Here is a 16,444-nt window from a genome sequence, read left to right on the forward strand (position 1 = left end):
CACGGAGGCTCATGCACATGCCTCTGGATCCTAAACCATACACAGTGTGCCTTGCACATTCATGTCGGGCTCTGACAGTACGGGTAGGAGCGTGCTGTCGTTCGGCATTATCGGATAGCTGCTGTAAGCCTGTACTACGCAATGTAGATGACTCAACTTATAACGCTCGGACACTTCGTGGCGCTCTGACCGCTCACTCAATAGCCTGCTAGCCTCCATCAGCGCTCAGCGGGTGGAAGATCCTGTACTGCGCAACAGGCTCCTGATCAACCTCGCAAGCTCACATCCGGACTCTGACCCAAGCGGAGTCATAGGTCGTCACGTTCATTGTGATGTAACCCAATTATTAGTAACAATGCACCATGCACTGAGCGAAATAAGTCCATCGATCCAGTATAATAACACTTGTGATACATGCCACCAAACGGTGAAACAGAAAAGGTAGACGTACATATCCGTAGACAATACGACAACACAGTGGGCACCGTCCATCACGGCGAAAACAAGATGGGAAGAGGGAAACATAGCAGCCACGGCATCAGTCAGCATCAACGCGTAGCTGCCCTCTTCCTCGCCGTATGCGCTCCTCGAGACCGCCTGCTCCGCCGAAGACCTTCTTCTGCTCATAGCTTAGGAAATCGCCCATACCCCTTGACTTCGCCCTGGCACGCTCCTCCGCCTCGGCTTCGGCTTTCTCCCTCTCCAGGAGCTCGGTGAGGCGTTCCCGCCGCTCTACAGTGAGGTTCGACGCGTCCGCGGACATAGACGCGAGACGGGCAGCACGATCGTCGGCAGCGCTCGACGATGGCTGTGGTTGAGATGCACGAGGTGGTGGAGAGCTCATACGAGAACGCTTTGGAAGGTCGTAGCGTGGGGGGCTCCTACTGCGACTTCGTCTCCTCTTCCTGTCATCGCCGACACGGGAGCTTCGCCGTCTGTCGAAGCCCTCGTCGGACTCATCTGACTTCGGCCATGTACGCACCCCGTCGTCATAACGCGTGCCCCGGCCCTTGTCGTGACTGGGGTTGAGGTCTCTGCGATTGTAATCGGGACTCGGGGTTCTTCCACGTCTGCGGGAGTATTGTTCGTTGCCGTCGTAGCGAGACCGGGGAGGTGGTGGAGAGCGGCTACGGCGGTCATATGGACTCGGGGACATCTTCGAATGAGAGTATCGATCCCTGGAATCCGAACCCGAACGGTGATATTCGTCGTACGGCGACGCAGAGCGCTCCCTGCGTTTGTCTTTCTTATGCTTCTTCTCCTTTTTCTCCTTGTCTTTCTTGTCCTTCTTGGGCTTGATGCCCGCACGCTCCTGCATCTCGCGCAACCGGAGAGGGTTGGACATAAGAGCCTGGTACGCGGCCTGTTCCTGCTGCTTGATGGCAAGCAGGGGGTCTTCGCGAACCTTGGCGGCGGTGTCACGCATTGTGTTTGCATACTGGGTGGCAATGAAGTTCTTGTGTGCGGCCCCGACCTGTGCAGCGAGGTAGTTGGTAAGCGAAAAGTACACAACAACATGACCCAGCACACGCACCTTCTCGTTCTCGCCAGCCGTCAGTATCTTGTCCACTCGCTTCTTTCCCAGGAGGTAATCCTCCAGTTCGTTTGTGTTCTGGTTGATACCCGTCGCTGGAGTAGCATACATCCACTCCAGCTTCTCCTGTCTCTTGTTCCCCGTCTGCTCTTCCTGCAGGCGCTGCAACTCTTGCAGCTGACGCTCCTCCTCCTTCTCTTTGCGGAGCTGGTCAAGCTTCTTCTTCTCCTCGAGCTATCATGCGAATCGATGAGCGACTGACTACGTCGTTGGTAATCAACAGAACGTACCGCTTTCTTCTCTTCAAGCCAGACCCGCTCCTGGTTCTTTAACAGGAGCGGGTGCCAAGACTTCTTCATGTTCAAGTCTCCACCACCCATCTTGAATGATCTTTGAGGGTACGACTAGGAGAGTTTGTGAGGGTTCGAGGAGAATGAGCAGCAACTCCCAGAGAGTCGTCGAGGAGCAGGACCAACAAGCGCTTAGCTACGCGATTCGACAGCTGTGTTTACCCTTGTTTGCCTACCTCTGCACTCCGCCACTCCGTCCGCGCGCAGCACACGGTGCGACGATGTCCTCCTCCAACTACGACCGACTCGGGGATGCTGAAGCGGGCGAGGATGATGCTCTGCGGGATGCCCCGCCGGTGCCTGGGTATGTCTCTTCTGAACTCATTCTGTCTAGCCGGCTCAGAGCCGGACGCTCAACAGACTCGTACCGTGACATAGGGCTACGCGTTCAATATATTCAATGACACGCCAAGAAATAACGAAAGGCCTCGCGAACAGATTCGTACATTCGCGGGCGTACATCGTTCTCTACCTTGGCATGGCATGCCTGTCCATGGCCACCGTTGCGTTGAGCCTCGTGAATGGCTGCCCGACGCTGCCGTTTTATATCCTGGAGCTTGTCATCAACGGTGCCATGATCCTGGAAGTCGCCATACGATTTGTTGCCTTTGGTCGCGTGAGTAGCCTCTAGTTCTGGGTAGGTATGAGCTCACACGACTGTCTGAAGCAATTCTGGACGTCCGTATGGAATGTCATGGACTTGGTAATCACAGCGTTCTGCGTCATCACACTTCTAGTCATCTTCTTTGCTGGATGCGGCAGCACCAGTAAGGAGGAAGAGCTGTTCGACACCATCCTTCTCGTAGCTCGTAACGCCATCCAATTCGGGAGGCTAGCAATCGTCATGCGACAGTGAGTGTCCTCGCCTTGCTACCGACTACGTGCTCACCTCAGTTCACCACAGGTCTGGCCACTCCATATTCTCCCAACCAAGACCCATTGACCTCGGATCGCGCCGAGGAGGGTACACCCTGGACATTGACATGGAGGACGAAGAACCACCCTCAGACGAGCTCGGCCGACCGCTGATCCACAACCCCGTCGTCTTCGACGCAGGCGAGGAGGCGACGCCCACTACTCGAGCACCACTGTCAGAGATGCCTCGAGCAGTGCAAGCGGCGCGAGAAAGAGATGATGAAGACCTCTGGGCTGCGCTAGGCTGAGCGCCGCGTGGGCCTGTGGTCCCGAATCACGTTTTTCGATGTCATGTTAGGCTGTACTAATCGACTTGCGCTATCTGCTTCCGTGTCCATGTGCGATGTGCGATGTGGTCCCGCGCTGTGATGATGTGTGAGTCGCCGTTACTAGACTGATCATCAGGACTGTTGATCGAGTGTTCGGTGCGATGGGAGGGCGACGTGCCCGGCTGTGCATGGTGCATGTTCGGGTGGTGATGATTGCCATATGCCACCGATATACCACTGCATTCTAGTCCGCTCAACGTTTCGTCAGACGATTCGCCCCTCGAGAGCACTTCGGTTCGGTGTTCCAGCTGTTTCCGAATTGATAGACCCCCATGTCCAGACTCGCACAGAAGCGGAATATGTCGGTCTTAGTGTTCTCCATCCTCATCAACAGTGTCGAGGGCCAGCCAGAAGTCAGCCAGAGCATGTTGGGTGGCTAAGGGCGAAGTCGAACGGCAGAGGGTATGGATCACCTGAAGTCAAGACCTGGCGTCCATCACTTGTGCACATTTATCCGGGAAGGGGCCTATCGTTTTGGAAATGGCTGTCAATATGTGTGGGGTGAGTAGATTCATCCATCAGGTCAATGCGAAATCTACTGTCACTCCGTCGAGGATGGTATGATGTGAAAGGGCATCTTGTCACCCATGGATGACCTCCACCCTACTGATGAGATGACGTAGGTGCGGCGGGACTCTACAAGCCATATTCGCCAGTTGTTATCAGCAACTCCTCTCCGCTCGGAGTCTCCGAGCTTCGAGGATTCCATTTACGACAGTGAGCTTGGCTTCTTCTCGCCCTGGAGACGTTATGGCAGCATACTTAATTATGACTATCCTTCCCGGTGGTCCTGTCATGTTGGGGCTGTGTGCGATCTGTGAGTTCCCTGACCCGGCGGTACGAGTAGGGAACCTTATCCCTGGGGCCAGACCCGCGCGGGACCCAAGCTTCGCCCGGTCCCATGATGGGTACGAACTCGAGCAGATCACGAAGAACTATCAACCTCAGTGATGAGCGAAGGTGAGCAGAAGGGCTATCGTAGGGTGCACCTCCCAATGAGGCTCATCGGCTGTTCCGATGGGCTCTGCGGAATACAAGGACGTGCGCATCGTGTCTAAGTACCGAACCACTGCTTCTTGTTCCGGTCGAAGGTGCTTCATCAACAGCGAAACCAATGCAGCGGGCTGGAGATACCCATTGCGCTCTCCTGTGGTGGGATACTGTGCGTCTGTTCGAAGGCGTGACGTTCTGTTCCTCGAGTGCCGGTTTCTCTTCCCGCCGGCTGCTTGTGGTCTCTGCTCACGACTGTGGGAGGAACAGTGATGTCTAGCTTCTTCTCTCTCAAGACTGTCATTCTGACTCGAAGGCATACAAATGAAGGTATATTCCAATGCTGACCGTTTCGAGATAAATTCAAGCTATAAGACGCACGTAAGTACTCGCTCGGGTTGAAACGTTGAGTCGGTTGACTGGCCAGGAAAGTGGCCCATATGCAAGGACCATCCCGGGGTCTAATATTACGTGTAGCGGATCGAATGTTGTTTGCCGACGATGTTCAGCATTCAACCAGTCTTAGCTTCGAGTCTTCGAAGAAGTTCGCGGGCACTCGGTCAGCGGAATCGAGATGATTCCCAGTATTTGATTGCGTTTTTAGCCACTACCGATCGGCAGTGCTCTGCAAACACGCTAAGGCCCTGCTAACTTATCTGGTACATTACATTCCACTGTCGAGGGCATTGTACACCCCTGTTCCTGGCCATATGACGCGTCGGAATGCCGAACACTGGTTATACATACATGCACAGAGCTGAAGCACAACTGAACAGCACTCAACAGTACTGGAGGCTGTTGCAAGTACGGCTGCGGCATATATACGGGACGTAAGTGACACCATCTACTTGGTAAATTATTATGGTGTAGTGGAATTGGAAACTGAGCCTCTTCGCGAGATGCCGAAGGTCACATCAGAATTATGCTTGCAGTAGTGCGTTTGCCCAGAGCGACGCTGCTCTGGGCAGGTCGTTGCTGGATGACGCGACTGAGGTACACCTATAAGGAGAAAATGAAGTTCTTGCAGATCGCGCGAAATGAGGACTGCGAACAGATGCATGCTGTGTGGGATGAGGACACGGAGAAGAGGCCGGATTGGATCTCGATGGGATGATCTCGCGAGTGCCGCGGAGGATGAACAGGGCGCATCGAGCTGCCCGGCTGGCTTGATACGCGGTGGATTGCCCTGGTGCTCCTCACCCCTGATCTCGCCGCCGTCGTGCAGCTCGCCGGGCAGGACGCACACCGCCCAGGAGCTGTATTCGACGCGTGCTGGCGGGTCGATGAGAGGGTTCATTGAGAGAAGCATTTACGGCGATAAGGGGGTTAGGTAATGGGAAGAGAATCAAATTTGTAGAAGGGGCGGGTGATAGACGCGCGGTAACCACGGACAGCCCATTCCGGCGCATCCGCCCACGGCAGGTGTGCGGCAGGCTGGGCACGGGCAGCATCCGCCTCCGCGCAAAGTCGCGCCTCGTCGTTCGTCCCGCCAGCTGTCTGCTCCCCGCCTTTCCATGCTGCGCTCTCCATAGCGCGTCCCCCAGGTCCGCACACGTCCCCTGCGCCCGTCCCTGCCCATCCACGGTGTGCCGCAGCCCAAGGACCCGACTGCCTCATCCCGATCAGGAGACACCCACACTCGTTCGTACGTCCCCCATGCCATCTAGCATCCTCCCTCCCGGCCATTCCAAATCGTCATGGTGGTCTCGCTCCAAAACCGGCAAGGAGCCTTCCGTCAAGCCCATGCGCTCCTTCTCCAGCCTCAGCGACGACAACGAGAAATCATCCACGTCGTCCATGTTTCCCCCCTCCACCAAATCCAAGGACACGTCGGGCTTGAGTCTCAAAACCCTCGGCTCAGCCATCAGCTTCAAGTCCAAGAAGGTCGCCTCCCTCACCATTCAGAATATCCCCTCCGACGTCCCCATCCAAGCCCCTCCGCCCCCCAGTCCTCCTGCCGACTTTGGTGCCGACCAGACGTCTGTCGCTCCTTCTATCCTCTATTCAAATAGAATCCCCACCATCAAGTCCATAAGGACTGACCGCTCAACAGAGCTCGACAACGATGCGAGATCAGCTCGCACCGCTTCAGAGCCCCGTACACCCTCAGATTACAGGACGTCCTACCAGCCATCCGTCCTCACCTTCTCCGAACTCGACCCCTTCGCCTCTAGCGGTGTCATTGTACAACAGGGCCACGATCCAAACAGGCTTTCTGCCTACTCCGACTCGTCTATGCTCGAGCCGACGCATAAACGCGGCGAGATCCTTTTCTATAACCGCATCTCATATGCCTCCTCTTCTTCAAAGTCGCAGGGTCATTCTTCTGACAGTCATTCAATGGCAATAGCATCCCCTCGATCGTCTCGCTTCTCTAGGTCAGTGTTTCATCCCTGAACGCAGCCGACGGTCAACGCTGACAGAAGAATGATGCCTTAGGCCCGAAGGAAGCAGACAAAACACAGCAGGAACGAGGGACTCTTCACTGGCCCCGCCCGTTTCACCGCTCGCATCTCCTCGAAGACAGAGTCCCTCCGGATCGTCGGGGTCGACGGTGAGAACAGGCGAGGGACCCAGTCGTCTTAGCGAGCCCGTACCGGGTAACCTGACGTTCCAGCGTGCATCTTCATCATTCTTGCAGAGGCCGCGAGGTATGACGATAGGTGCGTCAGGGAGCAGCGATTGGCGACCTAGTACTGCCAACCCAGCGCTGCCGTCGGCTGTGCCTGCCCGACTGCGGAAGGCGTCCGACGCTCCGCCTGCCTCGCCCAAGGGCTCGTCGTCTGCTGCTCCTTCCTCGTCCGCCTCCCCAATTGCATCCAGCCGCTCGCGATCGTCCACTGTCAACAGCGCTGAGTCGTTCGAATCGCCAAATATGTCCCCATCATCTACGGCTCACCCACTTGTTGTCGTGCGTAAGGCATCATCGACAAGGGTGACTCTACCACCTCTCAGTCGCGCACCGTCTCAGGACCTTCCGCCGACACCATTCCCCGAATCTGATTTCGGCGCTTCCGACTCCCTTGATGATCTGTCCCTCTTCCCCGACGCACCTTCCTCTAGCTCATCAAGTATGAGCTTCGCGCCTAGCATGGACCTCGACATGGCAACCGTCACGGGCGACATGATCAATCAGCTCATGTTGCACGGCTACGAGGACCCGTCCGAGTCGAAATCGAAAGGGAAGGGTCGTGCTAGCCGTCGCAAAGCAAACAGCACGAGTCCCTCAGACACGCTGCGTGACTTCGAGCTCGTGCATCCGGGACCTTCGTCATCGACCAGTAAGCTGCCATCGATGCCTGCCAGCAGCGAAGGCGGCTCTGCGGACCTCACCGGCGGCATATACTCTGCGTCCATGCGCTCCCTGCAAAGGGTCTCGTCACAACAGAGCTTACTTGGCAATCGAATGTCGGGGGCAAGCCAGTCGTCTGCTGCGTCGGGCTCCGTCGGCCCCGAGGACGGGTTCTTTGGAGGAGCACGGCTTCCGGGACGAAGCCACCGCGAAAACAGCGCTCCTTTCACCACTCACGGCTCCCCCTACCACCTATACCCGCGCTGCGCCATGCTACGTCGGATGTGGCATCGCCTGCGTCTCCATCATCCCCGCCCCTCGAGCAGCGAAAATCCTCTAGTAGTGGACACCAGCCGACGCGGAAGCGGCTGTTCTCGGGGTCGAGTGCTCGCAGGAGCACGTCGTCGCACGGGCCGTCGAGCAACGCGATGAGCGGGGACGAGGATAACCGCTCGATTTACAGCGTCGACGATCTGCGTGCGGCGGGGCAGAAGATAGTCATGTCTTTTGGCAGCTTCGCGAACCCGCTCTCGCTGCTGACGAGCAATGCATGCGTTGCGCCGGGATCGTATCTGCCCGATGCAAATATGACATCGACCACGTCGCCGGACCCCCAGACGCCCCAGACACCAACGGGCCCCAGTCCGAGCAATAGAGCATCCCAAACGGAGTATATCCCGCAGCATATCATGTCCCCTGCGGATATGCTGAAGCTGGAGCAGCAGTTGGCTCAGGAAGCGGTCGATAGGGAGCAACGTGATGAAGACGAGCTTCCAGACGAAGTCGTGGATCCCAACGTCTCGACGTCCAAAGCCGACCATCGGCTGTCGGTCGTGTCGGCAGCGACTTCTGCGTTTGGCAACGACAATTCTTTCCGACAGAGGAGAGACAAGACGCCTGTCTCGTCACCGCCCTCGAAGCCGTCTGCCCTTCCGACACCAGCGAGCAGGATGAGGAGCGCGGCAGGAGAGTCGTCCCGCTTGCCTTTCCGTAGCCATTCTGCGTTGATGTCGGCCCCTCGCAAACCTTCCTTGTCACTTCGACCGTCTACTGCTACGTCGGGACTGCCGCCGCAAGCCACGTCTATAGCAGCTTCGTCGGATTCGCCCCAGCAAGCTCCCTGGAGTCTACCCCCTCCGCCAAGGTCACGTCCAGTCCGTGATCCGCCACCCAGCAAGAGCGAAAGCGGTAAGCGCCTCAGTACGGTTCCCCTGCAGCCACTTTCGCCGCCGCCGACCCGTCTTCGGGCACGTATCTCGTCTTTGCAGGGGCCTGCTATTACTCAGCGCCCTTCGCCGGCCAGCATATCAAGGTCCCCGAGCGCCTTCGGCAACAAGGTGATGCATCGGAAGTCTCTCATGAAGAAGCCCTCGTTTCTTGACATAGAAGACGAGGCGGACGCGACTTCAGAGAGCCTCATGGACGTGAACCTGGACGCACTGGACTCGCCGACCATGGATAGCAGCTTTCTTGACATGGACAGGGGGAAGGATTCCTTTGACACAGTGCGGAGCTCTGATTCTCTACTCTTCGTTTAGGGACTGTTCGTGTTCTCGATCTCCTCTCCTTTCGTATGTATTGCTCTTTATTGCGTATTTCTTACTGGCACGTCGCTGCATTGACCTGCTCTACGTCTCCGTACTTCGATAGTACTTCGCTTTCGGGTGCACGCGTGGTCTTTTCTGCTACCTTCTCCCTTCGTCTTATAGCTTTTGCGTATATTCCTGTAATGGCCAGTGCATCGACCCCCATGTATGCGTCTTGGATACCTAGGTCCTAGTGCAATTACGACAAATACTCATGAAACTCAACCAATCCATGGACAATACTAAATCCCCTCTTCCACGGGACGTCAGGAATTAAACTTTCGCAGGAGAAAGCAAGAATAGCTGTCGCATGGTAGTATATTACAGATGGGTCAACGAAATGTGTCCCAGAGAAGACTGCTGAACATCTCGCATCCCACGCGCATTAATCCGTCTCGTCCGTATGGTATCCCGCACGCCTCATCGCTCCTAGTATGTGGCGAGCCGCACCCAGATCCTTCTCCAGGCGCAGAATCTCTACCTGCTGCTCCATCTCGCGCTGCTTGAATTCGAACGCCGCCATGTTCTTGTAGTCGACCTCTTCTTCCTGGCTCTGCTTGGCGGAGATGGCCTTGACTTGCTTGACGAGAGCCTTGCAAGCCGCGGTGACAGCCTTCGCAGCGAGTTCCAGGCGTTCCTGAGTCTTCGACATGAGGTTAGCCTTAACACGGGACGCGGCTACGAGCTGAGCCGTGGCCGCAGCGACCTCGTTCGACGCAACGATGAGCTGCTCCAAGGAGTGCGTGCCGGACAAGACACCATCGGCACTCTCGATGAGGAGGTTTGTAGCGAAGGCGACCGCGCGGGCTGCGGAGATCAGACCTTCCGTCCAACGGTTGTTGCGCTTGTAGAACTGCTGCGTGGTGCTCGACCCCTTGCCCTGAGCAACGATCTCCTGCTGCGAGTCGGTGGCTGCTTTGATGAGGCGGGCGATGGCATTCGTGATCGCGAGAGCAGCGGCGAGGATGGAGTCGTGCACTTGCAAGTCGACAGCGCTGAAGCGTCCAGAATCCCGAGGACGCGCCATGAGCTCCTGGAGACGCTCCGTCGCGGCCTCGATGGCCTTCGCCGCGCCCAACATCTCGGCCTCCACGATGTCTCCGATGTCTCCATTCGCCTTCGCCAATGCTCCCGACTTGCCGCCCTTCGGGACGAGACCGTCGACGACCTCAGACAGCTTCGACAACGCATTGCGGACCTCGCCGTTATTCCGCATGGCGACCTCCTTCCGCTGTGACGACTGCGGCAGGAGATCGAGCTTGTAGGATTGAAGGTTGAGGAAGACCCTCAAACCGACATCGCCAGCTGTCTTGGCTACACCGATCAGCTTGTCGGCAGAATCGTCACCAACGAGACGAGTTATGCCCTTCGTATTGATCAGGACATCTGACAGAGACTGCGCGAGCTCGTTTGCACCCTTGATTACGTCGACGTGGTCACCACCGACTTCGCCTCCGAGATAAAGGTTAAAGACAGTCGCGAACTCGGTGGCGTTGTTCATGGCCTTCTCGATCATCGAAAGAGTATATTCAGGCGTGGAATTCAGGTTGCCAGCAGTAGCGGGCGACTCGAGCTCATAGATAGACTCGTCGACTTTGTGGACGCAAGCTTGCAGAATGGAATCTACAAGGACGGAGGTCAGGCAATGGACAATAACTTCGAAGACACACTTACCAATAATCTGGTTGAGCTTCTTCCTGTTGTCCAGGATGAGCGTGTCGATCTGGGCGTTGGTGGTTTCTTCTGATATGCCTTGGTTCTGCGTGCACGTTAGCTAATGGACACAACGAACATAACGGATGCGAACCTGCTGAGACTCGTGGAGCTGCTGGATTGTGCTGTCCATGCCCTCCTGGAGAATGGCGATCTCCTGGTCCTTCTCCTCTCTCAGGCGATCCATGTCGGCAGATGCATTGTCCAGCTTCACGAGAAGGTCATCAATCTGAAGCTGCTTGGCCTAATTCATCCAGTTTGCATGTCAGTCGAAGCACGACCATCTGAAGCGTCAAGTACCTACCCTCAGTGAATCTTCCAACTCTTGCAATTGCCGGTTAAACTTCGACATGATAGTGGACGTCTCCGAGCTTTTTGAACGCGACGCATCTTCCGCACGCTCATTGGCGTAGCTCAACTCCCGTCGCACACGGTCAAGCTCGTCTTTGTGACTAGCCTTCTGGCGATCCACGTCGAACCTAGCACGATCGCGCTCGCGGATCATATCAGCGAGTTCCAGATTCTTCGACTTCAGGTCCCTCTCCATCCTCTCCATGCGATCAATGGCTTCCTGGGCTGAGTTGGCTTTCAGCTGCATCTGCTTGAATTTGGCAAGCATGTCGAGATGCTCTGTCCGGAGCTGGCTATACAGCTTCGCAAGCGCCTCGTACTTGTTACGCCAAAGGGTGACCTGGTCCTGCAGCTGCTTGATCAACTCATCCTTGGACATCATCTGCGCGTTGACGTTGGCAGTAATGCTACCCAATTCGCCCTCCAGAGCTTTCACTCGCTGTGCACAGAGGATCAGAAGGAGTCCCGCTACCATTTTACATGACGCTTACTCGATCGTATTGTTCAAGCATCAGTTGATCGCGCTCGTACTGACCCCGCATGGCCAGTAGTTCTCGCTCGAAGTCTTGAACGTGTGCCGCAGCCTGATTGTTGTATTGCATCATTTGCTGCTGCATCAGCTGCTCCTGTGCAGTCGCTCCCTCTCTGCCTGCTCCGCCTGGCGTTGCTCGAATTCCCTACGTTGTTGTTCTTCGAGCTCCAGGCGTCGACGTTCTTCGGCTTCTCGCGCAGCTAGGAGAGCCGCTTGTTGCTCCTCGTATTGCTTCAGCATGCGCACCTGTTCGTTGATAGCGTTGGCATCCGGCACAGGTGTAGCTGGCGGTGGCGTCTTGACTGTAGTCGTCGTCGGCCTGGCAGGTAAATCAGGGGCCGTGCCATTGTCCAAGAGATTTGGCGGTTCCTTTGTGATTGAAGTCAGCAAAGAGCTGGAGATGAATGACTGAGTGACATACTTGACCAAGCTTGGCACATTGATGAGACCTGTGAGATACTTGAGGTTCGAGCACTCGTAGTAGAATTTGCGCAGCGAGTAGTGGTGGGCGTTGAAACGTTGCCTCAGAGGTTCCAGTGCCTCAGTATCATTGGTCCCTGTATGTCCGTCAGCGCTGCGGATAGGTCACGCAGCTCTGCAGACTCACTTCGATACATAGCCCGCAGCATGCTGGTAATGAAACGATAAATGCCCCAACTCTCCTTTACAAGTGGGACCAATGCCGATATGCGACACTCATTGCTGGCGGAGTGACGGAAGTGGGCAAATATCATCTTTTGGAAGGAGTCGATCTGGTCTTGCAGCCCCATGAGGTCGGATATAGTCTCATAGCTGTGGCGTGGCGTCAGAGCCCATCTATCGGCCTGCAACGTCGACATACGCACCCTTCGTTAGGATCATCGATACCCTTCAGTGTCACGTACTCCTCGTACTCGAACAATCCATTGAACTCAGGTCTAAGCCGATGGAACCTGAGCTTAGCCAGGATGAATTGGACATATGCCCTGATCAACGGTCCGTAGCCTGCCGCGTACGTTCAGCTACATGGCTAACCACATTGTCTCCTGTGATGACCTACCCTTAGGACTGTCGTGGCCCACGGTGCGCGCGCAGGTTTCTAGCCAACCGGTTTGACCATGAGCCTCTTTGATCGTCTGTCAGAGTCTGAGGTCAATGACTGATAGATAGAGAAGTCGTGGTCACGCACAACTGGGTGCCCTCCTGCAAGACCTTATGCACCGTGATGAGGGCTTTGAACGTCTGCACTTCATCGGCCAGGATAGGTTGCACACGCAGGCCGGTCCAGAAGGAGATGGACGAGTGATAATCCCATGTGTAGACGATAGCCTCTATGATCGAACGGTCAGCGTCACCGGACAGCAGTACATACGATAGCGCACTCCGGACGTGTTTCTGCTTCGGGGCAGTCTCATCTGGGTTGGTCGCTTTCTTGATGTTGACAACAGCTCTGCTTCAGCTTTGTCCCTGTCTACCGGCCGTGTTGGATAATGGACTTCATCGTGCTCAGTTCATAGCGAGAGCGTTGTCCATACGACCTGCGTCCTGGTCAGTACCTCAGCGCGCATGATTGCATGAATTAAGTCCTACATGGTTGCAACTTGCTAGCTCCTGGGCCCTAAGCAGAGTGATGGAGGCAGACGACAACGCGAACGACGCCAAGGGCACTGCGTACGCAGTATGGTGCTGAGCTCACTGACGAGAGCGCTCAAGACAGCCACAGCACGGGGCGTTTCGCGCGGCGTTCTCCGCCGCCACTGGCACATCCTTCGCCGACTCCGTCCACCACCCTCTGCTCTGCAGCACATTAACCATTGCTTGTGTTCTCTTAGACGTGCGAACATGCTCGCATCACTGCGCGCGACTACTCGATGGATAAGGCCCTTCCTCCGTCTCAAGCCACATAAACCTCACGCTCCTTCGGGTCTTCGCATGGAGTCGACTACATCACCCTCGACTTATCTGTGAAGAGGAGCGTTGGATAACGCCGACCATGGTCCTTGTTGGATTCATACCAATATTTACCTTCGCACTGGGGACATGGCAGGTGCAACGACTCAAGTGGAAAGTAGCCCTGATCGATGAGCTGGAGGAGAAACTGCAAAGGGAACCCATGACCCTGCCTAAGCGAATAAAGTGCGAGGCCTATTCTTTGGTTCCAAGGTACCGATTGCCTCACACTTCGTATTTGTTTGAAAAGTCTCAATGCCATCCCGGATTTCGCGTTCCGCAAGGTCATGTTGAAGGGCCATTGGGACACCAAGCACGCCGTGCTATTGGGCCCTCGAGTTCGTAACGGGACCAATGGCTATCATTTGGTGGTACCTTTGGTACGTGAAAATGGCTCCACTGTCCTGGTGGATCGCGGGTTTGTGTCGAAGGAGCTGGCGGATTCATGCAAAAGCCACCTCGAGAGCGGTGAAGTCGAAATTCTCGGCATGCTACGGACGTCCCACGTGCGAAACAACTTCACGCCCGACAACCATCCTGAGAGGAATGAGTGGTATTGGGCTGATGTGGACGCGATGGCAGAGTACGCGGGCGGAGAGAAGGCTGGCGTGCAGCCAGTGTTCATAGAAGAGATCTTCGGTGCGCATCGAGCGAGGTAACTGCGAGTGTGAGTACCCCTTGCTCACGAACGTACCAGAGGGCCATGCGGGGGATATATCGTCCCGCTTGAATCATGGCATACCTATAGGAAGGGCTCCAGTTGTAGATGTGAGGAATTCGCATGCCTCATACGTCGCTACTTGGTACGTCGCCACGGCTTCGCTCGCTCGTTTCAGCTAATGCTCTGTAGGTATGCGCTGTCTGCCTTCACGAGCGTAATGTTCGTTCGACTAATGATGAAGCGGCGACAAACGAGGATGCGGGTTCCTCGTTGAGCCACGCTAAATGTCTTGGTCGGCTCAGGTTGACAGTACTCCTTCGTCTGCGAGTACTCGAATAGTGGATGTGGATATATATCATATCTGCTTCCGTCTGTCGTAGCGATCGCATCTCATACCAAGAATCGCAGAACACATCATGGAAACGTCGTGGATGTCGATGAGTGCTGAGTGCCATATTAACATTCATTGTATCATACCTATTATCCGGCGGCATGACGTCACATGATAAGTAGGTATGCCCGCCGCTTGTGGGCTGCCCATTGTTCTCGAGCAGCACAAAGGGAATCCCATAAAGCCGGCAACGGCTTGCCTACCGGATCAACATTTATTTCAAACGGCATGCCACTCGAGCTAACTTGGGAAAATTTATAGTGGTTCGTATGCCACATTTCCGACGCCCCACTCACTCTACTAGATTGAAGTTCTGACTACCAAGTTTCATTTGGGTTCAAACGGACATGCCTGCCTCGTTCTACCAGTTCCCGTCGTCAGTCTTTCGTCTTTCCGCAGAGTCCTCGGGCCGGTCGTGGCCAATGTACGATGCTCGTCAGCCACGAACTCGCAAGGCCGGTACATTCGGCTCGCGGGGTCAAGCTGCCGCCATCCATGTTCGCAAAAGGCTCCAGAAGGAGAAACAAGAGCATCGCAATACCAATGAACAAGTCAAGGCGGAGGGGCCTCGGAAATCTTTCTCTCGAGAGGCGGCAGGTGAGCTTCCATGAACTACGCGTCGCACAATCGCTGACGGCCACAACGCAGATGCGCTTGCAATTGGAAATGTATCCCGAGCCCTGCAATTGCAACAACGTGCCCAAGTGGCGGCCTCCTTCGCTTCCGGTCTGGTGTCAACGGCCAGCGAACCACGCTCGCCATCACTACATATATCTGGACGATCTTCACCCACCGCGTCTCTTGTGTCGCTATCGGGCGATTCGGGTTATGAGGAGACACTGGGGAGCATTCTTCCCAGGACGATCTTGATGTACCTGTGTCTGGTTTGTTTCTTGCTTGACAGTACGATACACCGCTGATCGATGCGCAGTATGCCGTATTCTACGTGGCTCCGGTTCCGAATTGCCGGGGAGTCCAGCCGTTCCATATACCCACATCAACAAGCCGGACTATGCGAACAGACGCCACGCCCGGCCTCACTGCTCAGCGAGCGTCTCGTGCGAGAAACAAGCTATCCCTCACCGCGTCAGCCTTTACGATGGTCACAGGACATCGGAAGGGCGTCCGTCTCTGGGTATCCTCGCTCCTTTTATCCAACTCGTCGCAGACCTCGGCGGGGGAACCATGCGTCTTGCCTCTAACCAGACGCCTGGCACCACTGCCTCGCTTCGATCCCTTCATGAGGACACGATCGGAGTCACTCTCTTCAATCATCCATGCTCCCAACACTATACTCACGGGCCGCACCGATCTCGTGTGTTTTACGAGGTCTGTGCGGAAGTGCAAGACGACGGGAAATATTAAGGGGGCATATCGACTCGATGTAGGCCATATGCGCTGCCAGTAGGATCGAGTCGCTTCTACATGCCTCCATATAGGAACATAACTTATGCCTACTTATCATTGGATGACGATTCACGCTTATGTATAATAAAGTGGCACAGTACAATACTTCGTTGTTCGCGGTGTTCAGAAGATGAGAGTCGGTTCATAGTACCGACACTATTGTAAGCAGTCTATGCGCATGTATAGACGCCCGTATTGTGGCATTCATGTGATTCGCGGTGCAAAGCCATTTCTGGGACAGTTCTGAGTTGCACAACCTGAGACGCAGCTACCGTAGCAGTGAAGCCAACACCGCGTTCTACCCATCTCGGTCAGCTCAGCGACCTGATTCTATGCTCGACTGCAACGACAAGTCTGGGGATATCTGACAGAGGCTCCTGCTGCGCTCCCCCCGCTTACTTACCACAACGCACACCGGTCCAGGATCCTTTAGTCAACGTCTCCCGCGTCGCCTCTTGGCTTCC

The 16,444-nt window shown here is 55.6% G+C and overlaps 6 protein-coding genes across 6 annotated transcripts; 4 read left to right on the forward strand and 2 right to left on the reverse strand.

Annotated features, from left to right (window-relative positions):
• Positions 1–538: 538 nt before the first annotated feature.
• Positions 539–1,914, reverse strand: B0H18DRAFT_1113164 (Pre-mRNA splicing factor-domain-containing protein; the record flags this gene model as incomplete). Its single annotated transcript, XM_048032905.1, has 3 exons — positions 539–1,474; positions 1,535–1,768; positions 1,825–1,914. 3 exons carry the CDS (start codon positions 1,912–1,914, stop codon positions 539–541), a joined length of 1,260 nt encoding a protein of 419 aa, XP_047900395.1.
• A 199-nt stretch (positions 1,915–2,113) lies between these two features.
• B0H18DRAFT_970028 (uncharacterized protein) lies at positions 2,114–3,133 on the forward strand. The gene is made up of 3 exons (XM_048043663.1): positions 2,114–2,500; positions 2,552–2,736; positions 2,789–3,133. Exons 1-3 carry the CDS (start codon positions 2,285–2,287, stop codon positions 3,045–3,047), a joined length of 660 nt encoding a protein of 219 aa, XP_047900396.1. The 5' UTR covers positions 2,114–2,284; the 3' UTR covers positions 3,048–3,133.
• A 2,641-nt stretch (positions 3,134–5,774) lies between these two features.
• Positions 5,775–8,948, forward strand: B0H18DRAFT_1113166 (uncharacterized protein; the record flags this gene model as incomplete). The annotated part of the gene is made up of 3 exons (XM_048032906.1): positions 5,775–6,496; positions 6,558–7,563; positions 7,629–8,948. The coding sequence occupies 3 exons, from the start codon at positions 5,775–5,777 to the stop codon at positions 8,946–8,948; spliced, it is 3,048 nt and encodes a 1,015-aa protein (XP_047900397.1).
• Positions 8,949–9,381: 433 nt separating this feature from the next.
• B0H18DRAFT_1081538 (cytoskeleton assembly control protein) lies at positions 9,382–13,386 on the reverse strand (the record flags this gene model as incomplete). Its single annotated transcript, XM_048031410.1, has 13 exons — positions 9,382–10,619; positions 10,671–10,755; positions 10,804–10,953; positions 11,014–11,499; positions 11,552–11,697; positions 11,742–11,961; positions 12,019–12,149; positions 12,200–12,384; positions 12,438–12,576; positions 12,632–12,707; positions 12,757–12,902; positions 12,954–13,021; positions 13,268–13,386. 13 exons carry the CDS (start codon positions 13,384–13,386, stop codon positions 9,382–9,384), a joined length of 3,189 nt encoding a protein of 1,062 aa, XP_047900398.1.
• B0H18DRAFT_970043 (mitochondrial protein required for respiration) lies at positions 13,311–14,695 on the forward strand. The gene is made up of 5 exons (XM_048043664.1): positions 13,311–13,495; positions 13,542–13,707; positions 13,772–14,160; positions 14,219–14,324; positions 14,372–14,695. The coding sequence occupies exons 1-5, from the start codon at positions 13,414–13,416 to the stop codon at positions 14,454–14,456; spliced, it is 828 nt and encodes a 275-aa protein (XP_047900399.1). The 5' UTR covers positions 13,311–13,413; the 3' UTR covers positions 14,457–14,695.
• On the forward strand, positions 14,674–16,102 carry B0H18DRAFT_970045 (uncharacterized protein). Its single transcript, XM_048043665.1, has 3 exons — positions 14,674–15,170; positions 15,222–15,457; positions 15,505–16,102. The coding sequence occupies exons 1-3, from the start codon at positions 14,921–14,923 to the stop codon at positions 15,979–15,981; spliced, it is 963 nt and encodes a 320-aa protein (XP_047900400.1). The 5' UTR covers positions 14,674–14,920; the 3' UTR covers positions 15,982–16,102.
• The last annotated feature ends 342 nt before the right edge of the window (positions 16,103–16,444 follow it).

Source organism: Fomitopsis serialis (genome assembly GCF_022376445.1).
Source record: "Fomitopsis serialis strain Sig1Antser10 chromosome Unknown B0H18scaffold_2, whole genome shotgun sequence".
NCBI lineage: Eukaryota > Fungi > Basidiomycota > Agaricomycetes > Polyporales > Fomitopsidaceae > Fomitopsis > Fomitopsis serialis.